The 19,127-nt window shown below is 49.5% G+C and overlaps 1 protein-coding gene across 1 annotated transcript in view; it reads left to right on the top strand.

The window, feature by feature from the left end:
• The window catches only part of SYN3 (synapsin III), a 391,482-nt gene that overhangs the window by 104,811 nt on the left and 267,544 nt on the right, over positions 1–19,127 (top strand). Inside the window, exon 4 of the mRNA XM_056115904.1 lies at positions 17,454–17,610. Within this exon, the coding sequence (XP_055971879.1) occupies positions 17,454–17,610 (157 nt within the window). The remainder of the gene's footprint in view (positions 1–17,453; positions 17,611–19,127) is intronic.

Genomic DNA, 19,127 nt, shown 5'->3' with positions numbered 1-19,127 from the left:
GGATGGTTGTATACACATTTATAATGGTGCAGGCTACATTTTAAATGGGTACATAGTGCAAACTATGCTTCTAAACATTTATACAGTACAAGTGCAGTAAACTGAACTTCTATTTAAAAAACATTTTAAAAAACCCAATAATGCATATTTTAAAAATTTCTATTTTTTGGGCTGGAGAGATAGCACAGTGGGTAGGGCTTTTGCCTTGCGCAAGGCCGACACGAGTTCGATTCCCAGCATCCCATATGGTCCCCTGAGCACCGCCAGGAGTAACTCCTGAATGCAGAGCCAGGAGTGGCCCCTGTGCAGTGCCGGGTGTTACCCAAAAAGCAAATAAATAAATAAATAAATAAAATATACATGACATTTGTTTTTAAAAAAATTTCTATTTTCAGTTGAGTCACTCAGAGATACACAGTCACATAGCTGTTCATAATCAGATTTCAGTCATACAGTGACCTAACACCCCTTCCTTCACCAGTGTCCATTTCCCACAACCAATCACCCCAGTTTCCTTCTTGCCACCACCTCCCCAGCCTGTCTCTATGGCTCTATGTCGGGCAATATCCTTCTCTATCTCTCTGTCTCTCTGTTTCTCTCTGTCTCTGTTTCTCTCTTTCCCCACCCCTCCTTTTTCTGGGCACTGTGATCTGCAACACAGATACTGAGAGGTTATCATGTTTGTTCCTTTACCTCCTTTCAGCACGCAGTTCCTATCCAGAGTGATCATTTCCAACTATCTTTATCATAATGGTCCCTACTCTATCCCAATTGCCTTCTCCCCCAGCTCTTGAGGCAGGCTTCCAACTGAATGCACATTCTTGATGCTGTTTTCCCCCTGAGGAAACTGAGGTCTAACATCTGCCCATAGTCACATAGCCCTTGGATATAAGATTCTAAACCAGGCCTAACTGTGAAGCATTCTCTCTCCTCACTGCCTGATGACTTGTTTGTTTTGTTTTGTTTGTTTTGTTTTTTTCCAAAGCTGCTATTTCTGTGAAGGAGAGAACTAGAGACCTAAAACACTAATGAATTGTTCCTAAAGTTTCATTGAAGTGGCTAACTTGTCCAGCTTGTGTTTTCCAATCCTGAATCAAGCGTACCTCTAAGTCTTCCAGCCTCATTTTATTATTTATGTTGTAGTTAATGTAACATGTTTACAATAGTTTTGACATTTGTGGTATTGATGTACAGTTACAGTACCCCGCCACCACCAAAGTGTCAAGACCATCCACTACTATCCCTGTGTTACTCTAGCCCACATCTTCACCCCCACCCCATTCTCTCCCAACTACTTGGTAATTTCAGTTTTGTAATCCCAGGCCAAAGATTTGCCGTCATTCAGTGCTGTCCATCCCCTTGTTTTGTTTCTCTGTGTGACACTAATGAGTGAGATCATCTAGTATTTTTCCATCTCCCTCTGACTTATTTTACTTAACCAATATCCTCCAATTCCATCCAAGTTGCAGTGAACTGCAAGATTTAGTTCTTCCTATGGCTCTTAGTTCTTATTTAGTTCTTATTTAGTTCTTCATAGAATTCCATTGTGTATATACACTACAACTTCTTTATCCATTCATCAGTCAGTGGACATTTGAGTTGTTTCTATATCCTGGCTATTTTAATCTGTGCTATAATAAACATAGGTATGCATCTCTCCTTTGCAATTAATATTTTTGTGTTTTAGGAGGTAGATATAAGAGGTAGAATCTCACATGGACACTCTAATCTTACTTTATCGGGAAATCTACGTACTATATTCCATAAAAGCTAAATCAGACAATATTCCCACCAGAAGTGGAAAAGAGATCCTTTTTCACCACATCTTCACTAACACTTGTTTTCAGTATTTTTAATATATTCTGTTTTCACCGGTGTGAGATGCTATCTCGTGGTCATTTTGATTTGCATTTCCCTGATAGTAAATGAGATAAACTTACTATCTTACTTTTATCTTACCCTATCAGTTATCTGTATGTCTTCTTCAAGGGAATGTCTATTCATCTCCTCTCCCCATTAAAAAAAAATTATTGTCATTATGATTTACAAAGTTGTTCATAGTAGAGTTTTAGTCACAGAATATTCCAGCACAAATCCCACAGCCAGCATCAACTTCCCTCCTGCCCCCAGATTTCCTTCCACTCCCCAGCCTGCCTCCTTAACAGCATATTTTTAAGTTTGATTATTGCAGTTTGAGTCTCCTGCTCTGTGGTTTAGATATAATTGTTGAGCTTCATGAGTGCTTTGTGTATCTTGGATATCAGCCCTTTATCTGATGTTTTCATCCATTAAGTACAGTGTCTTTATTTTACTATGAATTTCTTTTGCCATGTAAAAACTTTTCAGTTTAATGTAGATCCATTTGTTTATTTTTGTTTTTGTTATCTTTGCCAATGGATTCAAATCATTGAAGAAACTTCTGAGGTCAATGTCCTGGAGAGTTTTGTTTAAGTTGTCCTCAATATATTTAATGGATTCTGGTCTACTTTTGTATGTGAAGTATGAGTCTAGCGTTTGGGGGGGGTTGAGGAAGGGTTTGGGGGTGATTGGTTTATGACTATCTAGTTTTCCCACTATTTGTTCCTAGCCCTACTTCATGCACAGTCTCTGTCGTCCTAGAGTCACAATCCATAGACCTAAATAAAGGCTTGTCTCTGGACTCTGGATTATAGCTCTTGGTCTGGGGATCTACCTTTGTTCCAGTACTGCACCATTTTGATTACTCTGGGGTTTTGGTACAATTTAAAGAACAGGAAATGCAATACCTTCCTTATTATTTATATTCAATAGAGCTTTAGTTGTTTAGGGAGCTTTATGGCTCATGCAAATTTTAGTAGTATGTTCTAGGTCTTTGAGAAAAGTCTCTGGGGTTTTGATGGGAATCTGAAAGCTTTGGAGATAGGCCTGAGAACCTGAGGGGACATGGTGAAGGCATAAGCACATCCCTGAGAGGAAGGGTAGGTAGACACAGGATATTCTGGACTTTGAGGATGACCCCAAGCCTCTGATCTCCTCCTGTTTCTCTTCCTTGTCACTGATGTGAGTAATACATTTCCTTTATTCACTTTGCGTGCACAGCCATTCTGATACAGAAGGCATACGCGAGTGCTGTCAAACATGAGTTTTATGCCCAACTCCATAGTAAATTCACATTCTTATAAGCACTTACAAGCACTTGGAAATCAAGTCCAGAATTACTGGCAGGTTATCAGTAATATATTCTTGGTATTATATACTGAGGAAATCATATCCAGAATTAGTGGTAGGTCATCGGGTGTATGTGCGCAGATCTGTTGCATTCTCAGAAGAGGTTGTTAATAACCAAAGACAACCTACCACTCATCTGTAGGCGATAAATTTATTTAAGGAGATACCATTTGGGTGCATGTGGGGAATGGGGGGGAAGATAATTGAAAATAAAGAAGTCGCTCTTATTTGTAGTGATGGAAAATAATTGCCAACATATGTGGCCAAGAAGAAAGCCAGGAGTCACAACAGTATTAGAGAAGACTTTGAAGTCCATGGTCATGAAAAACATCTGAACTTCATTGCCAGGACTCTTATAATGCAGGGAAAGAACACGGAGGGTGGGCGCAAGATCCAAGGGACCATTTTCCCCAGGGCTGGGCCCCCTGAGCACAGTGACTGATGGTGGAACTAGAAAGCCCGTTTGAGAGCATCATGGAGAACTGGTGAGTCTACTTGTGGTTCCCAACCCAGAAATTGGTCCAAGATCAGCTTCCCAGGGGAAACGCATGAGGCATTGGGGTGACTTGAAGCAGACATATTGTCTCATACACGCAGAATGCCTGTTTTTTATTTTTATCACTATTTTTATACACTACCCCTTCGTTTTGTCCCTTTCCCTTCACTGTTGCTACTTTTCAATGGCTGATGGCTATGTTGCTCGCTCGTGTCTCTTTCCATTGTGGTGCCCACCCGCATTTGCCCTTCAGGTCACTGTGCTCACCGCTCAGCTCTGCTGCTCATGGGGCTCACGTTAGTTGTGCTGCTGGAACACCTGCTAGCAGAGACCGTGCTCTTTAGAGATGGGGCCCACCTGCATCCCGGAACGGTGTTCACCAGGGCTTCTACTGCCCAGCCGGGCTCTCACGCATCTTTCAGGCTCCTCCACCCCTTTTAGTGATGGTGCTCATGCACGCCTGGCCACACCTGGTCGTGTTGCAGCCGGGAATCTCTTACCATGCAGGGGATCGCAGATGACAGCTTGCCAGGACTGGGGTCAGGGCATGAGGTGACACCTAGGATCAGGCTCTGAGCTTTATTTTTATAAGAAAGCATTGTAGTCACTGAGCTAGGCCCTAGGTGTTTTCTGTTTAGTTGAATCACCGTGAGACAGACCCTTACAAATCTGTTCATGATTAGGTTCCAGCCAGTGTTCCAACGCCCATCCCTCCACCAATATAGACTTCCCAGTGTCCCCAGTTTCCCTCCCATCTCCCACCCCTCCACCTCCAGCCTGCCTTACACTTCTCTTTCTCCCTTTCTATTTCTCTATCTCTGTTTCTCTCTCACCCTCCCTCCCTCTCTCTCTCTCCTTTTGGGTATTGAGTTTTGTAGTACAGATACTGAAAGGTTGTTGTGTATATCCCTTTACCTTCTTATAACTCTCAGTTCTTGTCTAGCATGATCATTTTCAACTATTATTGCCATACTGGTCCCTTCTCTCTCTTACCCACCCTCTGCCCCACACCATATACCTAGTTTTAATTGACTGCATATCTTTAAGATATAGAAGAAAACTTTAAGAAATAGAAAACAGAGAAACTCTAGAAAGAGTCACAAATAAATACTGACTACCTGTCAGCATCAGTTATTTGTTGACCATAACAAAAATGATTTTTTAATTGGGTGGGGAGGGTTATTTTATTTAGGGGCCACACCCAGAAGTGCTCAGAACATTCTTCTGCCTCTGTGCTCAAATATCACTCCTGGTGAGAGCTGGAAGACCCCGTGTGGCAAGGGCTTGAACCAAAGTTGACCACATGAAGGTCAACACTTCTCCCCATCTCTGCATCCCCCATTGTAACTAATGTTCATCCCTGTTTGGGGTGTGTTAGGCTCAGCCGATGCTAGGTCTCCTTTCTGGATCTTCATGCCAGCACTGTGACAGCCATGTTATTGTCCCTGTCCTGTTTTTCACAGATGGGTAAACTGAGGCACGGAACTATTAACAACATAGTTGTTAAGCAGTGAAACCAGAACCTGAGCCTGGAGTCATGCCCCGAGTGCTCTGGTGAACCACCTCTTGGGTGACTGGAAGGGTAAAATGAGATCATGATGGAGCCTGTGATTCTTGGAGGTTCATCCAGGCAGAGGCAGGAACAGATTTGCTCAGAGATGCGTGAGTGGTTAGAAATGGTGCCCGGGGCCAGTCTGGCCTGGCTTCCCAGGATTTTCACATGCTGCTTTGTTCACACAAGCACAGGGGTCCCTCCCATCCAGCAGGGGAAGGGGTAAGTCCGGGCCCAGCTTAGCCTTTAAGGGACGCTCCTTCATCAAGGAGAGGAAGGTGTCCCCTTGTTTTCTCATCCAGCACTGTTTATTGGCCACCGCTCTGGACTCAGCAGGAAATTCTGCTGAAACCTGTCGGGGCCTTGGGCATGGGCTCAGGATGTGCTTACACTCTGCCATGCTAAGGTGGCTGTTTTGGCCAGTGGTCTTGCTCTCCTTTTAGCTGCTCTCAGATGCCTCCCTCCCTCATGGAGACTCCTTAAGCCTGTGCTGAGCAAGAGGCCATTACAGACATTTGGGGGCTGGATAGCACAGCGGTAGGGTGTTTGCCTTGCGCGCAGCCAGCCCGGCCGAGAGCCGGGTTCGATTCCTCTGCCCCTCTCGGAGAGCCCAGCAAGCTACTGAGAGTATCTCGCCTGCACGGCAAAGTCTGGCAAGCTGCCCGTGAGGTATTTGATATGCCAAACACAATAACAACAAGTCTCACAACGGAGACGTTACTGGGTCCGCTCGAGCAAAATCGATGAACAGCGGGAGGACAGTGTTTTGTTTTGTTTTAGTTTTTTATTTTTTTAAATTTTTTAAAATTGAATCACTGTGATATACACAGTTACCAAGTTGTTTGTGATTGGGTTTCGGTCATACTATGTTCTGTCATCCATCTCTTCACCAGTGTACATTTTCTACTGTCAGTGTCTCCAGTTTCCCTCCTGCCACCCTCCCTGCAGTCTGTCTCTGTGGCAGACCTCTCTCTCTCTCTCTCTCTCTCTCTCTCTCTCATTTGCTTTCTTTCTCTCTCTCATTTGCTCTCTCTCTCTCTCTCTCTCTGTCTGTCTGCATTAAGGTTTGCAATACAGACAGATATTGAAAGGTTATCATTTTTGTCCCTTTACCTACTTTCAGCTTTCAGTGCTCAGGTTTTGTCCGGAGTGATTTTTTTCCCAGCAGTCATTGTCATATTGGGCCCTTCTTTATCATAGCTGTCCTCTCCCAAACATCACTTGTGGCAAGCTTCCAACTGCAGACCAGTCCTCCTGGCCTTTGTTTCTACTGTCCCTGGGTGTTAGTCTCATAATATGTTTTTTTTTTTATATATCCCATCAGTGAATCCAGTCATTCTACGCCCTTCCCTCTCCCTCTGACTCATTTCACTCAGCATGATATCTTCCATGTCCACCCATTTATAAGCAAATTTCAGGACTTCATTTTTCCTGGTGGCTACATAGTATTCCATTGTGTATATGTACCATAGTTTCTTTATTCAGTCATCAGTTCTCAGGCACTCAGGTTGTTTCCAGATTCTGGCTATTGTGAATAGTGCTGCAATGGAAATGCAGGTAGCTTTTCTGTGATGTGTTTTTGGGCCCCTAGGGTATATTCCCGAAGTTTTATCACTGGGTCATATGGAAGCTTAGTTTCTAGCTTTTTGAGGAATGTCCAGATTCTTTTCCAAAAACACTAGACCAGTCGGCATTCCCACCAACAATGAATGAGAGCCCCTCCCTCCCCACTCTGAGCCAGCACTGGTTGCTCTTGTTCTTTTTGATGTGTGCCAATCTCTGTGGTGTGAGATGATATCTCATTGTTGTTTTGATTTGCCTCTCTCTAATGATTGGTGATGTAGAGCAATTTTTCATGTGTCTTTTGGCCATTTGAATTTTTTCATTGAGGAAGTTTCTGTTCTTTTCTTCTCCCCATTTTTTGGTGGGGTTGGATGATTTTTTTCTTGTAAAGTTCTACCAGTGCTTGTATATCTTTGGTATTAACCCCTTATCAAATGGGTATTAGGAATAATTTTTCCATTCTATGGGCTGTCTTTGTATGTTGGTCACTGTTTCTTTTGAGGTGCAGAAGCATCTTAATTTAGTGTTGTCCCATTTATCTTTGCTTCCACTTGCCTGGTTAGCAGTGTTTCATCTTTGAAGATGCCTTTAGCTTCAGTATTATGGAAGGTTCTGCCCATTGCCTTTTAATTTTCCCCTCCTAAATGGGAATTCCCTATCTTGGCTCTCCCTTCCAGTCACCAGACTCTTGAAGACTTCTTAACCAATCACATGGGCATCACTGAGGGGAAGGCCTAGGTCTGAATGGTTCCGAGAACTTCCCCCGGGATTCTGGGGTGCAGCTCAGAGGGACAGCCAGGAGCCCCAAAGCAGCCCCCCAGGGCAGCATGATAACCCGGAAGTGACCACGCCCATGAAGTGTCTCACTGTGGATGAGACCCAGCTGACTCCCTCCGAGCTGCTCCCTCCTGCTCTGACGGGCACGTGAGCTGAGCTGGACCCAGCCAAGATCCTGTCTTGAGAAGTTCCTGCACACAGAGGAAGAGGCAGCTGGAAGCATTTAGGCTGCAAACCCTGATTGGTGATAGTCCCCCCAAATGATTGCCAGATGTGTCCAGAAGGGAGGCCCAGCCCCGTGTGTTTGCCCTCACAGCCTCAGTCCTGCCCGTGGGGCCTCTGCCCTCAGCAGATCCATTGAGCGGAACAATTTTATTGAGTATTGTGATGCCTGCTTACTAAAACAGACCCTAGAAAGCCGGAATCAGCCCCCACATCCCCCCATCCCTGAAGTTCCCAGCCCAGAGGAGAAATGGGAAGGAAACTGAGAACCAAACTGGGCCGTGATGAGGCCAGGATGGAGAGGAGATAGGGAGCTTAGAGGTGAGGCCTTCAGGAGCCCCACCCTCACCCTGGGAAAGGGGTTGCAATCTGGCATATTTTTCTTTTAAGATAATAATACATAGGCACATTTAAGTTAGGAAATATTCTAAAGATGTATAGTTGAACACATTAATAAATATTAGCATGTTTGCTATGTTTTCTTAAAAATCCCGAGTTGGGAGCCCAAAAGAGTTGGGGAAGTGGAGGTGGGGCATTTAAAATGCATGCTTTACATGCAACCAACCAGGTACAGGCCCTGGTATCGTATAGGATGATCCCTGAGCACAGAGCCAGGAGTAAGCCTTGAGCACTGCTGGTGTGGCTCCAAAAGAATAGCAATAAAGTGCGTGCGCGCACACGTGCGCACACCACACACACACACACACACACACACACACATGCGCGCGCGAACACACACACACACACACACACACATCCCACTGATTGACCTCATTCCATGCACAAAGGACATAGCAAATGCCATGTGGTCAGGCAATTCACAGTGCCCACTCTGAAGCCTGGCCAGTTGGCTCTACTGTGTCACCTTGGAGAAGTAGCTTGACCTCTCTCTGTAGAGCCTCTGTCTTGATTTTTAAAAAAATACAAATGCCTACTCCTAAAGCTAGTCCTAAACTCACAGGCACACTGTTTACAGAGCATCTCCATGGTTCTGTGAGCTGGTGGGCATCTCTGTGGTTCTGTGAGCTGGTGGGCATCACCGTGGTTCTGTGGGCTTATTTATGGGCATCACATGGTGCCTCCCAGGCTTCTCACAAGCGATACTTGGTCCAGCTATATGGGCCCGGAAGTTAGGTGCTCGGCCAGTGATGGGGTGTTACTGAGCCTAGTGCTGTCAGGGTCTCCCTTGTGCTTGGACCATGCAGTGCCAGGAATTGGATTCAAGCCCCTGTGTGCAGATCATGAGAACAAGCATGCTTTCCAGCCCCCTGAGCCACCTCCTGGGCCCTAGACTTGGTCTGCTTCAGGGGTGGTTTGGTTTTATTTATTTATTACTGTTTTGGGAGCTACCCCCAAAAGTCCTGTGCCCGGGTCTTACTCCCGAGTGCTGTGCTCTTGGAGATCACTCCTGGCAGGCTCAGGAGACCCTGTACATTGCCAGGGGTTGAATTAGGGGTCGCCATGTGCAAGGCAAACACCTAATCCTATCTCTCTGACCCCACCTCAGAATTTTCTTAATAAAAAGAAATAGAATGGCATAGATTCTTGGGAAGACCCCTCTTGTTCTCATGGAATAAGGAGGGCTCAAAGTTAAGCAGGAGGTCAGGCAGCAGGTCCACCTCTTCTGGGGAGAGACCCCCACCCTGTGTTTACTGTTTCTTGTCTCTCAGACCGGCCCACCAACATGCTCATCTGTCCCTCAGTGTCCCTTTTCCTAGCTCCCTTCAACAAACCAAAAAAAAAAAAAAAAAAAAAAAGCCAAAGATAAAATGGAGAAACCTCACTTACCCTCATCGTCTCCCATTCTGGAAAATTCCATCGTGTGTGTCAGAGCTGAGAGCAGAGGGGAGCCCCAGGGATGCAGCAGAAGAGGGACCCAGCCTCCCACCCCCAGCCCAAGTTTCCTGGGTGCAGGCAGAGAGGGGATTTTTGGTACGAACAGGCGCTGTTGCCCTCAGCCCCTTGGCCCTAGCAGCACCCAGAGGGAGGGACTTTCTGGGAACCCTGCACCCCACCTGGTGGACAAGGAGATCTGATAAGAGCCCCCTGACCGCATGAGCCCAGGAGCACAGATGTGGCTTCGTAAGGAAGCCAGGGGCTCAGTCCACTCTTGCTGGGAACTGTGCTCGGCCCGCCATGCTCCCCCACCCCCTCCGCACCACCGTTATTATCTTTTTTTCATCTCCCAGTGGGCTTCCCCCTGCTTCCCTCCCCTCCCGGCGGCAGCATCCGCTCCAGCCCCTGCTGAGGAACAGCTGCTCGGAGCCCATCGCTCAGCGGTGCCTTATCTCCCTGTGAATGATGTTCCCTCCCTCTGCGGACTGGCAGGAGGCCCAAGTGAGGCCGCTGACAGCACTTGGAGCCGAGGCAGCTGTCAGAGGCCCTGAGTGGGGAGAAGGCTCAGCACACGCCCACCCTCCAGCCCCAGCCTCACAGAGACCTGCACCCCGACACCCCAGAACCCTCACACCCTCAGGCTTTCCAGGCCCCTATCAGTACCCACTTGCTGCTTAAGGTTCTGGGGAAACCGTCCCGGGGTTCCTGCCCAGCCGGAACTTGGGGATGGACATTGGGATAAGTACCAGCCTCTGCAGGGAGCAGCTCTGTGGCCTTGGGACCGCTCTGGCTCTCAACTTTGCTCATCTGTGCAGTGGGCTCGTGGCCGTGTTTGTAGAGACCATGTTTCTCTCTCAGGCCTCTCAGACTGTATTGCAAATACCGTGGTCACAGCTGGAGCTGTGCCCTCTTCCGGGTCTCATGTTGATGGTACTGTATCATGGGAACACCCCCCGCCATCACACCCCTCAAATCAAGGCAGTTAGTGAGTACCTGACGAAAATCGGGGCCCAGGTGTCCTGTCTGCTCCCCTCAAGGCAGGGTGGCCCTGTGGGGACAGGCTCTGACCCTCCTTCTCGGGTTTTCTCATCCATCTGCTCCCTCTGCCTCCCCTGTTTCCTGGAGAGCAAAGTCGGGCTTTTGGGAGCCTGCTTGGGGCCCCTTGCGGACACCCAGACGGAGAACCTTTCTCTGGGGCTCTGTGTGAGAGGTGCAGAGAGGAGCCCTAGGAAGCCCTACAGGTGCCTGGCTCTGTGGGGGCACGGAATTCCTCTGCTCCAGGCCTGGGATTGGGGCCGGTACCCCAGAAAGGGCCCCCAGAGCTCACTGAGCCCAATGTACCTTCCTGGTAAAGACACAGGCAGAGCCCTGTGGGACAGACGCCACTATTTGGACAGAGCTGGGACTGTAACTGCATCTGGGGGCCCCCGAAACACACACACACACACACACACACACACGTTACACACAGACATGCGTACACACAACGCATATATAAAGATGCAGATAAATACACTTAGACACATAGACACACATAGCTACACTTCCATATACATGCATTACACACATCCATACACTTGTAGGTTCACACATACACATATATGCACACCTAGACACATATATACACATTAAATACACAGATACACATATATGCATATATATGCAACTAGTCACAGATATCCACATGTTACAGCATATAAATACATGTATGTATATGTGTACATACTACACACATGTATTTACATGTATACACATAGATACATACACACATACATGCCGACATACTTAGACATGTATCACACATATGTGTACATGCAGATACACATGCACTACCTGTCACATACTTCCTGATGGGTGCTGAAGTATGTATGTCAGGCCCCTGGGTTCTGGTGCCAGGGCACATCCCATTGCAATGGGGGCCCCCCCAAGCTCCCCCTCCCCCAGGTGCAGAGTGGGTTTCAGTGTGTGAAGGGGGAGGGTATAGGGGAATGGCTTCATCTGCCCCGGGAGCAAATAATGCCAGCCCTTTGTGCAGAGGAGACGGGATGCAGAGGGGGTTGTGGAAGTTCTGGAGCAGGGAGCAAGGGTTCTTGGTCTCCTTGTGAAGCAGGAAGTCTTCATTTTCCTCCCTGGACAGTCCCTTGCTAATTTGTGCTCGCCCCAGGATGGTACAGAGTACAGATGGCAGGGGGAGATGGGGACAGGGTGGGGCCGTAAGCCCATATGGTTGGAGTGAAGGGTGCAAGCTGGGAGGTGGCCACGGTGGCCAAAGTAGGCCAGGCTCTGGCTCTGCTAGTGCATTTGGCCCTGGATCTGCAGTGTGGGCTGCCCCTGTGTCCGGGAGCCTAGCCACTCCAACACAGGCCTTGCGTACCGTAGTCTCTGCCAACAGAGAGGAGCAGAGAGGCAGGAGGGCAGCCTTGTCCACAGAGCAAGAGAAGAGCATGGCAGGGGGGCGGCACAGCCGGGAGCGTGAGCTCCCAGGAGACTTCTGCAGAGGGAAGCCACACTTCCAAGAACAGGAACTCGAGTGAGGTTTGGTGGATGGATGGTCTCCTTGGCCAGGATGGCGTGACCAGCAGGTGATATGAAGACAGGGACGGTGCATGTGGTGGGCAGCAGGGGAATGTCTCAGGGCTTCGGGGGGATGTCACTCTGGGGGAGACCGACGCTGCTCTCTGGGAAGCACTGACCCCACTCAGGAGAAACAGGGAACCTATGGTTGGCAGTGGAGATAACCCATGGTTTAGAATAGCAGAAAAGCATGAAGGAAGAATAACTTGAAGCTCGCAGGCCCTCATTGAAGATTTTGAGGGTCTGGTGGCACTTCTGGGCCAAGCCAAATGTCACGATGGTCAAGTGAGTGCCCTGCACAGTTTGGTTGCCCAGTGATGGCGACAATTTTGCTTGTGTGCGTACATAATCGCCTGTCCAAGAAAACAGCATTAGACCTTGACCACGCATGACGCAGAGGCACGGTGGAGCCCAGGCTACAGACATACACCAGCACCAACAGATGCATCATTCTCAGTGGAAAATGAAACTTCCACCTGTATAGGTCTGGGATGCCCCAGGATGCAAGATGGGCCAGGAGTGGGAAGCAGGACGGGGACCACCTCCAGACCACAGCCCCGCACAGGCCAGACAGGGTGTCAGAGACCAGAAGCACAGATGACTCGGGGTGACATCCAGGCTCCTGGGAACACAGTGGGCTCTTGAACAGAAGTTAGGAAACCCATTTTAGGGAAGGGTGACCTTTTGGGTTCCTGGTACTCCGAGTGAGTTGGTGGTGATGGGGAGCTGGTGGGGGCCAGGGCAGTGCTGCGTGCTGCTCCAAGGTTTTCCATAATCGCCACAGTCTCCAGGGGCTTCATCTTGTTCTGCTCTATCGCTCTGTTTCTGAAAAATCCATCTTTTCACTCTGTCTTGGTTTGGGGGAGGGGAGGTCTGGGGACAAGGCTGAGGTGTATCTACAAGGAACAAGGCTGAAGGACTGAAAATGTAGGACCCACCGATGAGGGCCAGTGGATGGAGAATCCATGGGCAGGGAACCAACCTGAGCCTTGGAGGGGAGCCACAGGAGGGAAGAAGAGGCCCATGGAGCTGAGGAAGCAGCTGGGATGGATGGGTGTGGCAGGGAGGAAAAGGTGTGGTAGGAGAACAGAGATCACGGGACAGAGACCAGGGGCCATGGGAACGTGCTCCCAGAGGATCCGACAGCGTCTCCAGATCCTTGGGGTGCTATAACTGGGTGGCTGCATCTCGTGGATGGAGGATTTCTGGCACCCTGCAATGCACAGCTCCCCACCTCCACTAGACCCCGCAGCTCCAAATGCAATGCTGGGAAGATCAGGGGTCCCTCTTCTGGAGCCAGCAGGCTTTCGGGTGTGATCCCTGCTTGAAGCAACAACAACGGATGTGTGACCTTGGCCGGTGCTGCAGCTTCTCTGAGTCTCGGTTTCCATATCTGGAAAGTGGGGGTGATGGGACCACGCTGGTGGAGAGGAAGGGACTCAGTCGCATCTCAAGCACAGTGGCCCTGGTAGGTATCAGGGAAGTGCCGAAAGCAGGGTGGAGCCCGTGTGATCACATCTTTGGCAGAAAGGGGGTGACTGACCTCATGCTGTTGTTTCTTTGGGGTGAGAAGGGATTGGCCCCAGATGCAGAGGCCAGAGAAGGGTGTGTGGGAGGGGGGACTAATGGACAGACTGCTTGGTCCCTTGGGGACCAGGGAGGGACTTGTCACACATTTGTGCATTTATTTACCCCCACGAGGGCCTTGGGCTAATGCACAGTTGTAACAAGACCAGAACAAGTTACAAGTTGTAACTTGTAACAAGACCAGAAACCATCAGGCAGCACAGGAAGCTGTTCCTTGTCATCTCCCTGGCCCTCTGCTCCCAGGCACCCAGCCACAGCACACCGACTCACTTTTCCTCTGTTCACGGCACATGAAAGTGTCACATAAGCATTTTCCATGATGTGCTAGTAGCCTCGTGACATCTATCACTTTCTCTATCATGAGGATAACCTCATTGTTTTTTCCTGACTGTGAAAAATGCACGGTGCTTTTTGGTTTTGCTTTAAAAAAAAAGAAAAAAGAAAGAAAAATATAACCAGGACCCCAAAATATGAAGAATGTAGCAATCCCTGTTTCCCACCACACCCTTCTGAGATCACTGGGTTAGCCTTTGGGTCGCTCCCTGTCCTGGCAAACAAATCCCCAGGCTTTCTCGCTGTGTTGAGTTGCTGATTTGTTCGGATCAGTGAGAGCATTATTGAACTGCCTGGATTTTTGCTCTGCAGCAAAGGGGTTTTGATGGTTGGGCTGGAGTTGTTTGGAAAAGTGGGGAAGTGTCTGTACATGAGTAGACATAAGAACAGGAAGCCAGAACATTCTGAAAGGTGCTGGAAGGAGGAATTATGGGACATGTGCGATGTATTGATTTTCTCGGGCTACCGTGGCTAAACAACACTGCCAGTGAGCGTGTGCCTCAAAGCCCTGGAGCCTGGAGGTCTGAGCCGAAGGTGTGGACAGGACCCTGCTGCCTCCCAGGGTCCAGCTAGGGGCCCTTCCTGGACTCTCCCTAGCTCCTTCTGGCAGCCGATGATCCGTGGTATCCCTGGGCTGTATCTGCCTCCCCCCCTCTGACTTGCCTGTGCGGTTCTCCGTGTCCTCTCTGTGTTCCCGTCTCCCTCTGCTTCTCCGGTCCTCGGTCGGTGTCTTCGGAGGAAGTCAGACAATCCAGTCTGACAACCTGAATTCCCGCAAAGCTGCTTCCAACAACGGCTGTGCTAGCGAGCGACAGTCTCAGTACTTCAGAACAGGGGAACGTAGTCCAACCCAGAGTACCTGTGGCATATCCAGCATGCTGGAGGAGAAAGAGGGAGCTGCAGGGGCCCCTCTGCAAGGAAAGAGCCCCAGGAGCCTTAAAACCGAGATTCAGAGTGTGAGGTGGAACGGCAGCGGCTGCCACCTGTGTTTTATTAAGCTCCCGGTAGTTTTTGCGAGAGGGACGGGGTTTAATCGGAGCTCCTGTGGGCCCAGAGACCCCGCTGGCCCCCTCCCCACCATCATCAGCTTGCCTGGTTGGCAGCCACAGGCATCCCGTGTCCCCTGCCCGCCAGTTTCTTGGGTGGCTGCCACCTAATTTCTTTTCAGCCTGGACTAATTTCTTGCAGTCCTCGGGCTGGCAGGAAGTGTCGCTAATTCCCAAAGTCCTTCCATATGGCCCGTTCAGAGCATGAGGTTCCATCCCCTCCCCTCTAGCCTGGCAGCCGGCAGGGTCCCCCATGCTCAGGCCCCGCGGACTCCAGCCCCCAGAGCGGGGACTCCACAGATGCCCCTCTGACCTTGGAGCTGGCTTTCGTTTGGGGAAATGCCATTCTCTCACCATGCAGGATCAGATCATGGGCTCAGTTCTTTTCACAGAGGGAGACTGGGGGACTGGCGAGAGCTCAGGGGTCAGAAGCACATACCTCACATGCCCAGAGCCCCCCATGTCTGCTCTCCAATACCACAGGACCCCCTGGGCACCCCCAGGTGTGGCCTAGTGGTCACCAAGCACCACTGGGTTCAAACATTGAACCGTTCAGTTCAGCTGACTGAGTGTCACCAGGAGTGACCCCTGGGGCTCCCTGAGCACTGTTCGGAAACTCCCCCCAAATAAATGCAATTAAAAATAAAGGATACTGAGAGGGGCTTGGAGATAGCTCAGTGGTGGAACCGCAGCCTCAGGCACAGCCCATATTCTGTGTGCACTCCTGTCTTCAAGACCCAGCTCTGCAACAAGGTGCGGGCTCTGGGGCACCAGAGTGAATGTGTGTGCCCCCTGCAGCTGAGTATGTGCCTCCTGCAGCGAACTGTACCTGCTGCAGCCTAGAGTGTGTGCTCTTGCAGCTAGCTGACGGTGTATGCGCCGTACAGCTGCAGCTAAGTGCATGCACCCCAGGAGCCAAACATGTGACCCCCCACCCCACATCTGAGTGCGTGAGCCCCTGCACATAGCTGAATTCATGCAGCCCCCTGTAACCAAGAGCTTTCACCTCCTACTCCTGCAGAAACAGAAAAAAAAGCAGAAGTGAAGGAGGAAAAGAAGATAAACGCACTAACACTGTGTGTGTGAGAAAGAGAGAGAGAGAGTGAGAAAGAGCCAGAGAGCCCAGCACAGCCCCCCTCCCGCACCCCCACTCCCTCCTGATAGTTCCCGTGAGGCCACTGAGAGGTGTCTGTGCCTTGCAGCACATTCTTGCCTCTGCCTTGGGGTGCAGGGACTTCCTTTGAGAGTTGCTTTAATTTACACCCGAATGAATTTTAAATGATTTCTTTGGACCTAAGTGTCTGCCTCCAGCTGAGACCAATGGATCATTCCATTTTGAGTGTAAACCAACACCCTCCGGCAAGGCTGGCTTTCTCAGGTGACTTAGAAGTGAGCTATCCAGAAATAGATGGGCCCTGGGCCCGAGGTGCCCCGTGGGGCTGGGCTGTGGGAAGGAGGGCGTGAGACTATATAGAGCCCGACAACACTGAGTTGCCATGTGGCACCCCCGCTTCCCAACTTGGGGGACTTGGGGAAACTCCTGCCTTCTCTGGGCCGCACCTGCACAGTGGGGGCACTGCCCCCAACCCATGTCCAGGGATGCTTATGAGGATGCATGGGCACTGATCCCGTTTCCACAGGGACCCTGGCCGTGCCCTCAGTGTGTTTGCAAAGCCAGAGCTGCAGAGCCTGGCCTTGCCAACCTCCCTTCCAGGACCTAATTCTGAGCACTGACAGCATCATCGGGCCAGTGGAGTTGATGGGGCCACACCCCCGCCCAGGGTCATGAGGTGTCAGTGCCTTAGTTCTTGTGCCCACTGTGGGGCTAACAGAACCAGAGTCATGTCATGGGATGATCAGGCACTTGGGTTTGTTTTTCCAGCAGCAAATGAAATCTATGTGCAATGTGTAAGACTGTGGGAAAGAGCTATCCACCAAATAAAAGTTCTATTATGGGGCCAAAGAGATCGTCCAGTGGTTGTCCAGTGGGTACAGCGCTCCCCTCACACACGGTCAACCTGGGTTTGATCCCTGGCATCCCTGTGTGGTTTCCCTCCAGGCCTATATATCAGGAGGGATCCCTGAGCCAGGAGCAAGTCCTGAGTACCTCTGGATGTGGCCCCCAAACAAACACACAAATCCTTTTACTTAGTAGCTTCTGCCTCTGGGCACCCGAGCCTCCCAGAGCAGTGACCCCACCCAACCCTTTCTGACCCAGGGTGTGCTGTGCTAACGCCACTGCCGGTCTCTCTCTTGGCAGGTCCTTCAAGCCAGACTTCATCCTCGTCCGCCAGCACGCCTACAGCATGGCGCTTGGGGAGGACTATCGCAGCCTGCTCATTGGCCTGCAGTATGGGGGCCTGCCTGCTGTCAACTCCCTCTACTCTGTCTACAACTTCTGCAGCAAGCCCTGGGTGGTAAGTGACCAGCCAGGCTGGCCCTAGAGCACCCCTTATCCTCCCTGATGCCCATTACTAACATTGAAGCCTCAGAAAAGGGGGTTATCTTTTTTGTGTGGGGAACCTCCTCAGTGGTGCGATGGGACACCAGGGAAATACCTGGCAGAGTCCAGGAGAGCACTGAGGGTCAAACCCAGAACCTTGATCACGCCATACCTGCACTCCATCCCTCTGCACTCTCTCCCTGGCCAGAAAGAAGGCTTAATTTTTACAGAACAACTGAATAAGCAATATTCCAGGCCCCTCCTCCAATTAGGGTCTACAAATATTATACAATAACATGGAGTGATACACCGACATGTTATAAAATCAGTAATAAGAGAGGGTACCCTTCTGTCCTTACTTAAAGTCTGTCATCTTATCCTTGTTCTTTGCAACATTTATTGAGCACTTACTATGGAAAAATCCTAACATCATTTTGTCAAGGCCAGAGAGATAATGCAAGGTATAAGTTGTGTACCCTGCACGTGGCTGATCGGGTTCAATCCCTGGGACCCCATATGGCCCACAAACCCTTACAAGAGTGATCTCTGAGTACAGGGGCAGGAATGAACCCTGAACACAGCCTGGTGTGCCCTCTCTTTCCTGCAAAAAAGGTAAAAAAAATTAAAAGAATTTACCGAATAGACTTGGTCTTCAAGTCCATGTTCTTCCTTGACTCTAGGTATCTTTGCCTGTTTAATCCACTCTGGAGAAGACTGTGCTCTCTCTTGAACACATACATATTTCCCTTCTTTCTCTTCCCTCACATGTTTTGTTTAATAAAAACTATCTTAGGGCCATAGGTAAAATACAGTGAGGAGAGAAATTGTCTTGCGTGAGTCTGACCCAGTATGGGCCCCCAAGCCCTGCCAGGAGTGATCCCTGAATGCAGATCCAGGAGTAAGCCCTGAGCACCACTAGGAGTTATGCAGAAACAAAATGTTTGCTTTTATCCCCCATGCATTGATAGATGCCTTTCACTCATTTCAGCCCAAGACAGACTGCACAGAGGATGGTGGTCCTCAGAGGTACCCCAGAAAGACTGGGGGTCTATTAGTTTTGGGTTCTTCCATTGCTAATGTTCACACAATGACACACCACCTTGTGGTTGTAGAAAAACTGATGATATTTCCCCGAATATGTCACCTTTGAAGCAATGCTGGCCACACTAGACCCCGTGAGCCCACTGGGGCATTGGGTGATGTGGGATGATGCAGGGGAGTATGAGTCCGTGCCTGCCCACATAGCATACAGCGGAGCTCGGCAGGGGAGGGATGGGGCTGAGCTGTTGGAAACCAGAGGGGTTGGCATGCAGGGAACATACTCATTACTGTGTATCATCCCTGCACTCAGTACACCTAGTGGCCAGGCATTGCTTTTGGTGTCAAGGACGAAACTCAGGGCCTTCTGCATGGAGAGCAGCACTCTCTCCTGAAGTTACTTCATGCCAAAGCAGTTTGAACGCAGATTCCATCACCAATGCAACTAAGGCC

The sequence above is a fragment of the Sorex fumeus genome, unplaced genomic scaffold, assembly GCF_029834395.1.
Source record: "Sorex fumeus unplaced genomic scaffold, SorFum_2.1 ptg000003l, whole genome shotgun sequence".
Taxonomy (NCBI): Eukaryota; Metazoa; Chordata; class Mammalia; order Eulipotyphla; family Soricidae; genus Sorex; species Sorex fumeus.
This window is presented reverse-complemented; position numbering and strand designations above follow the sequence as displayed.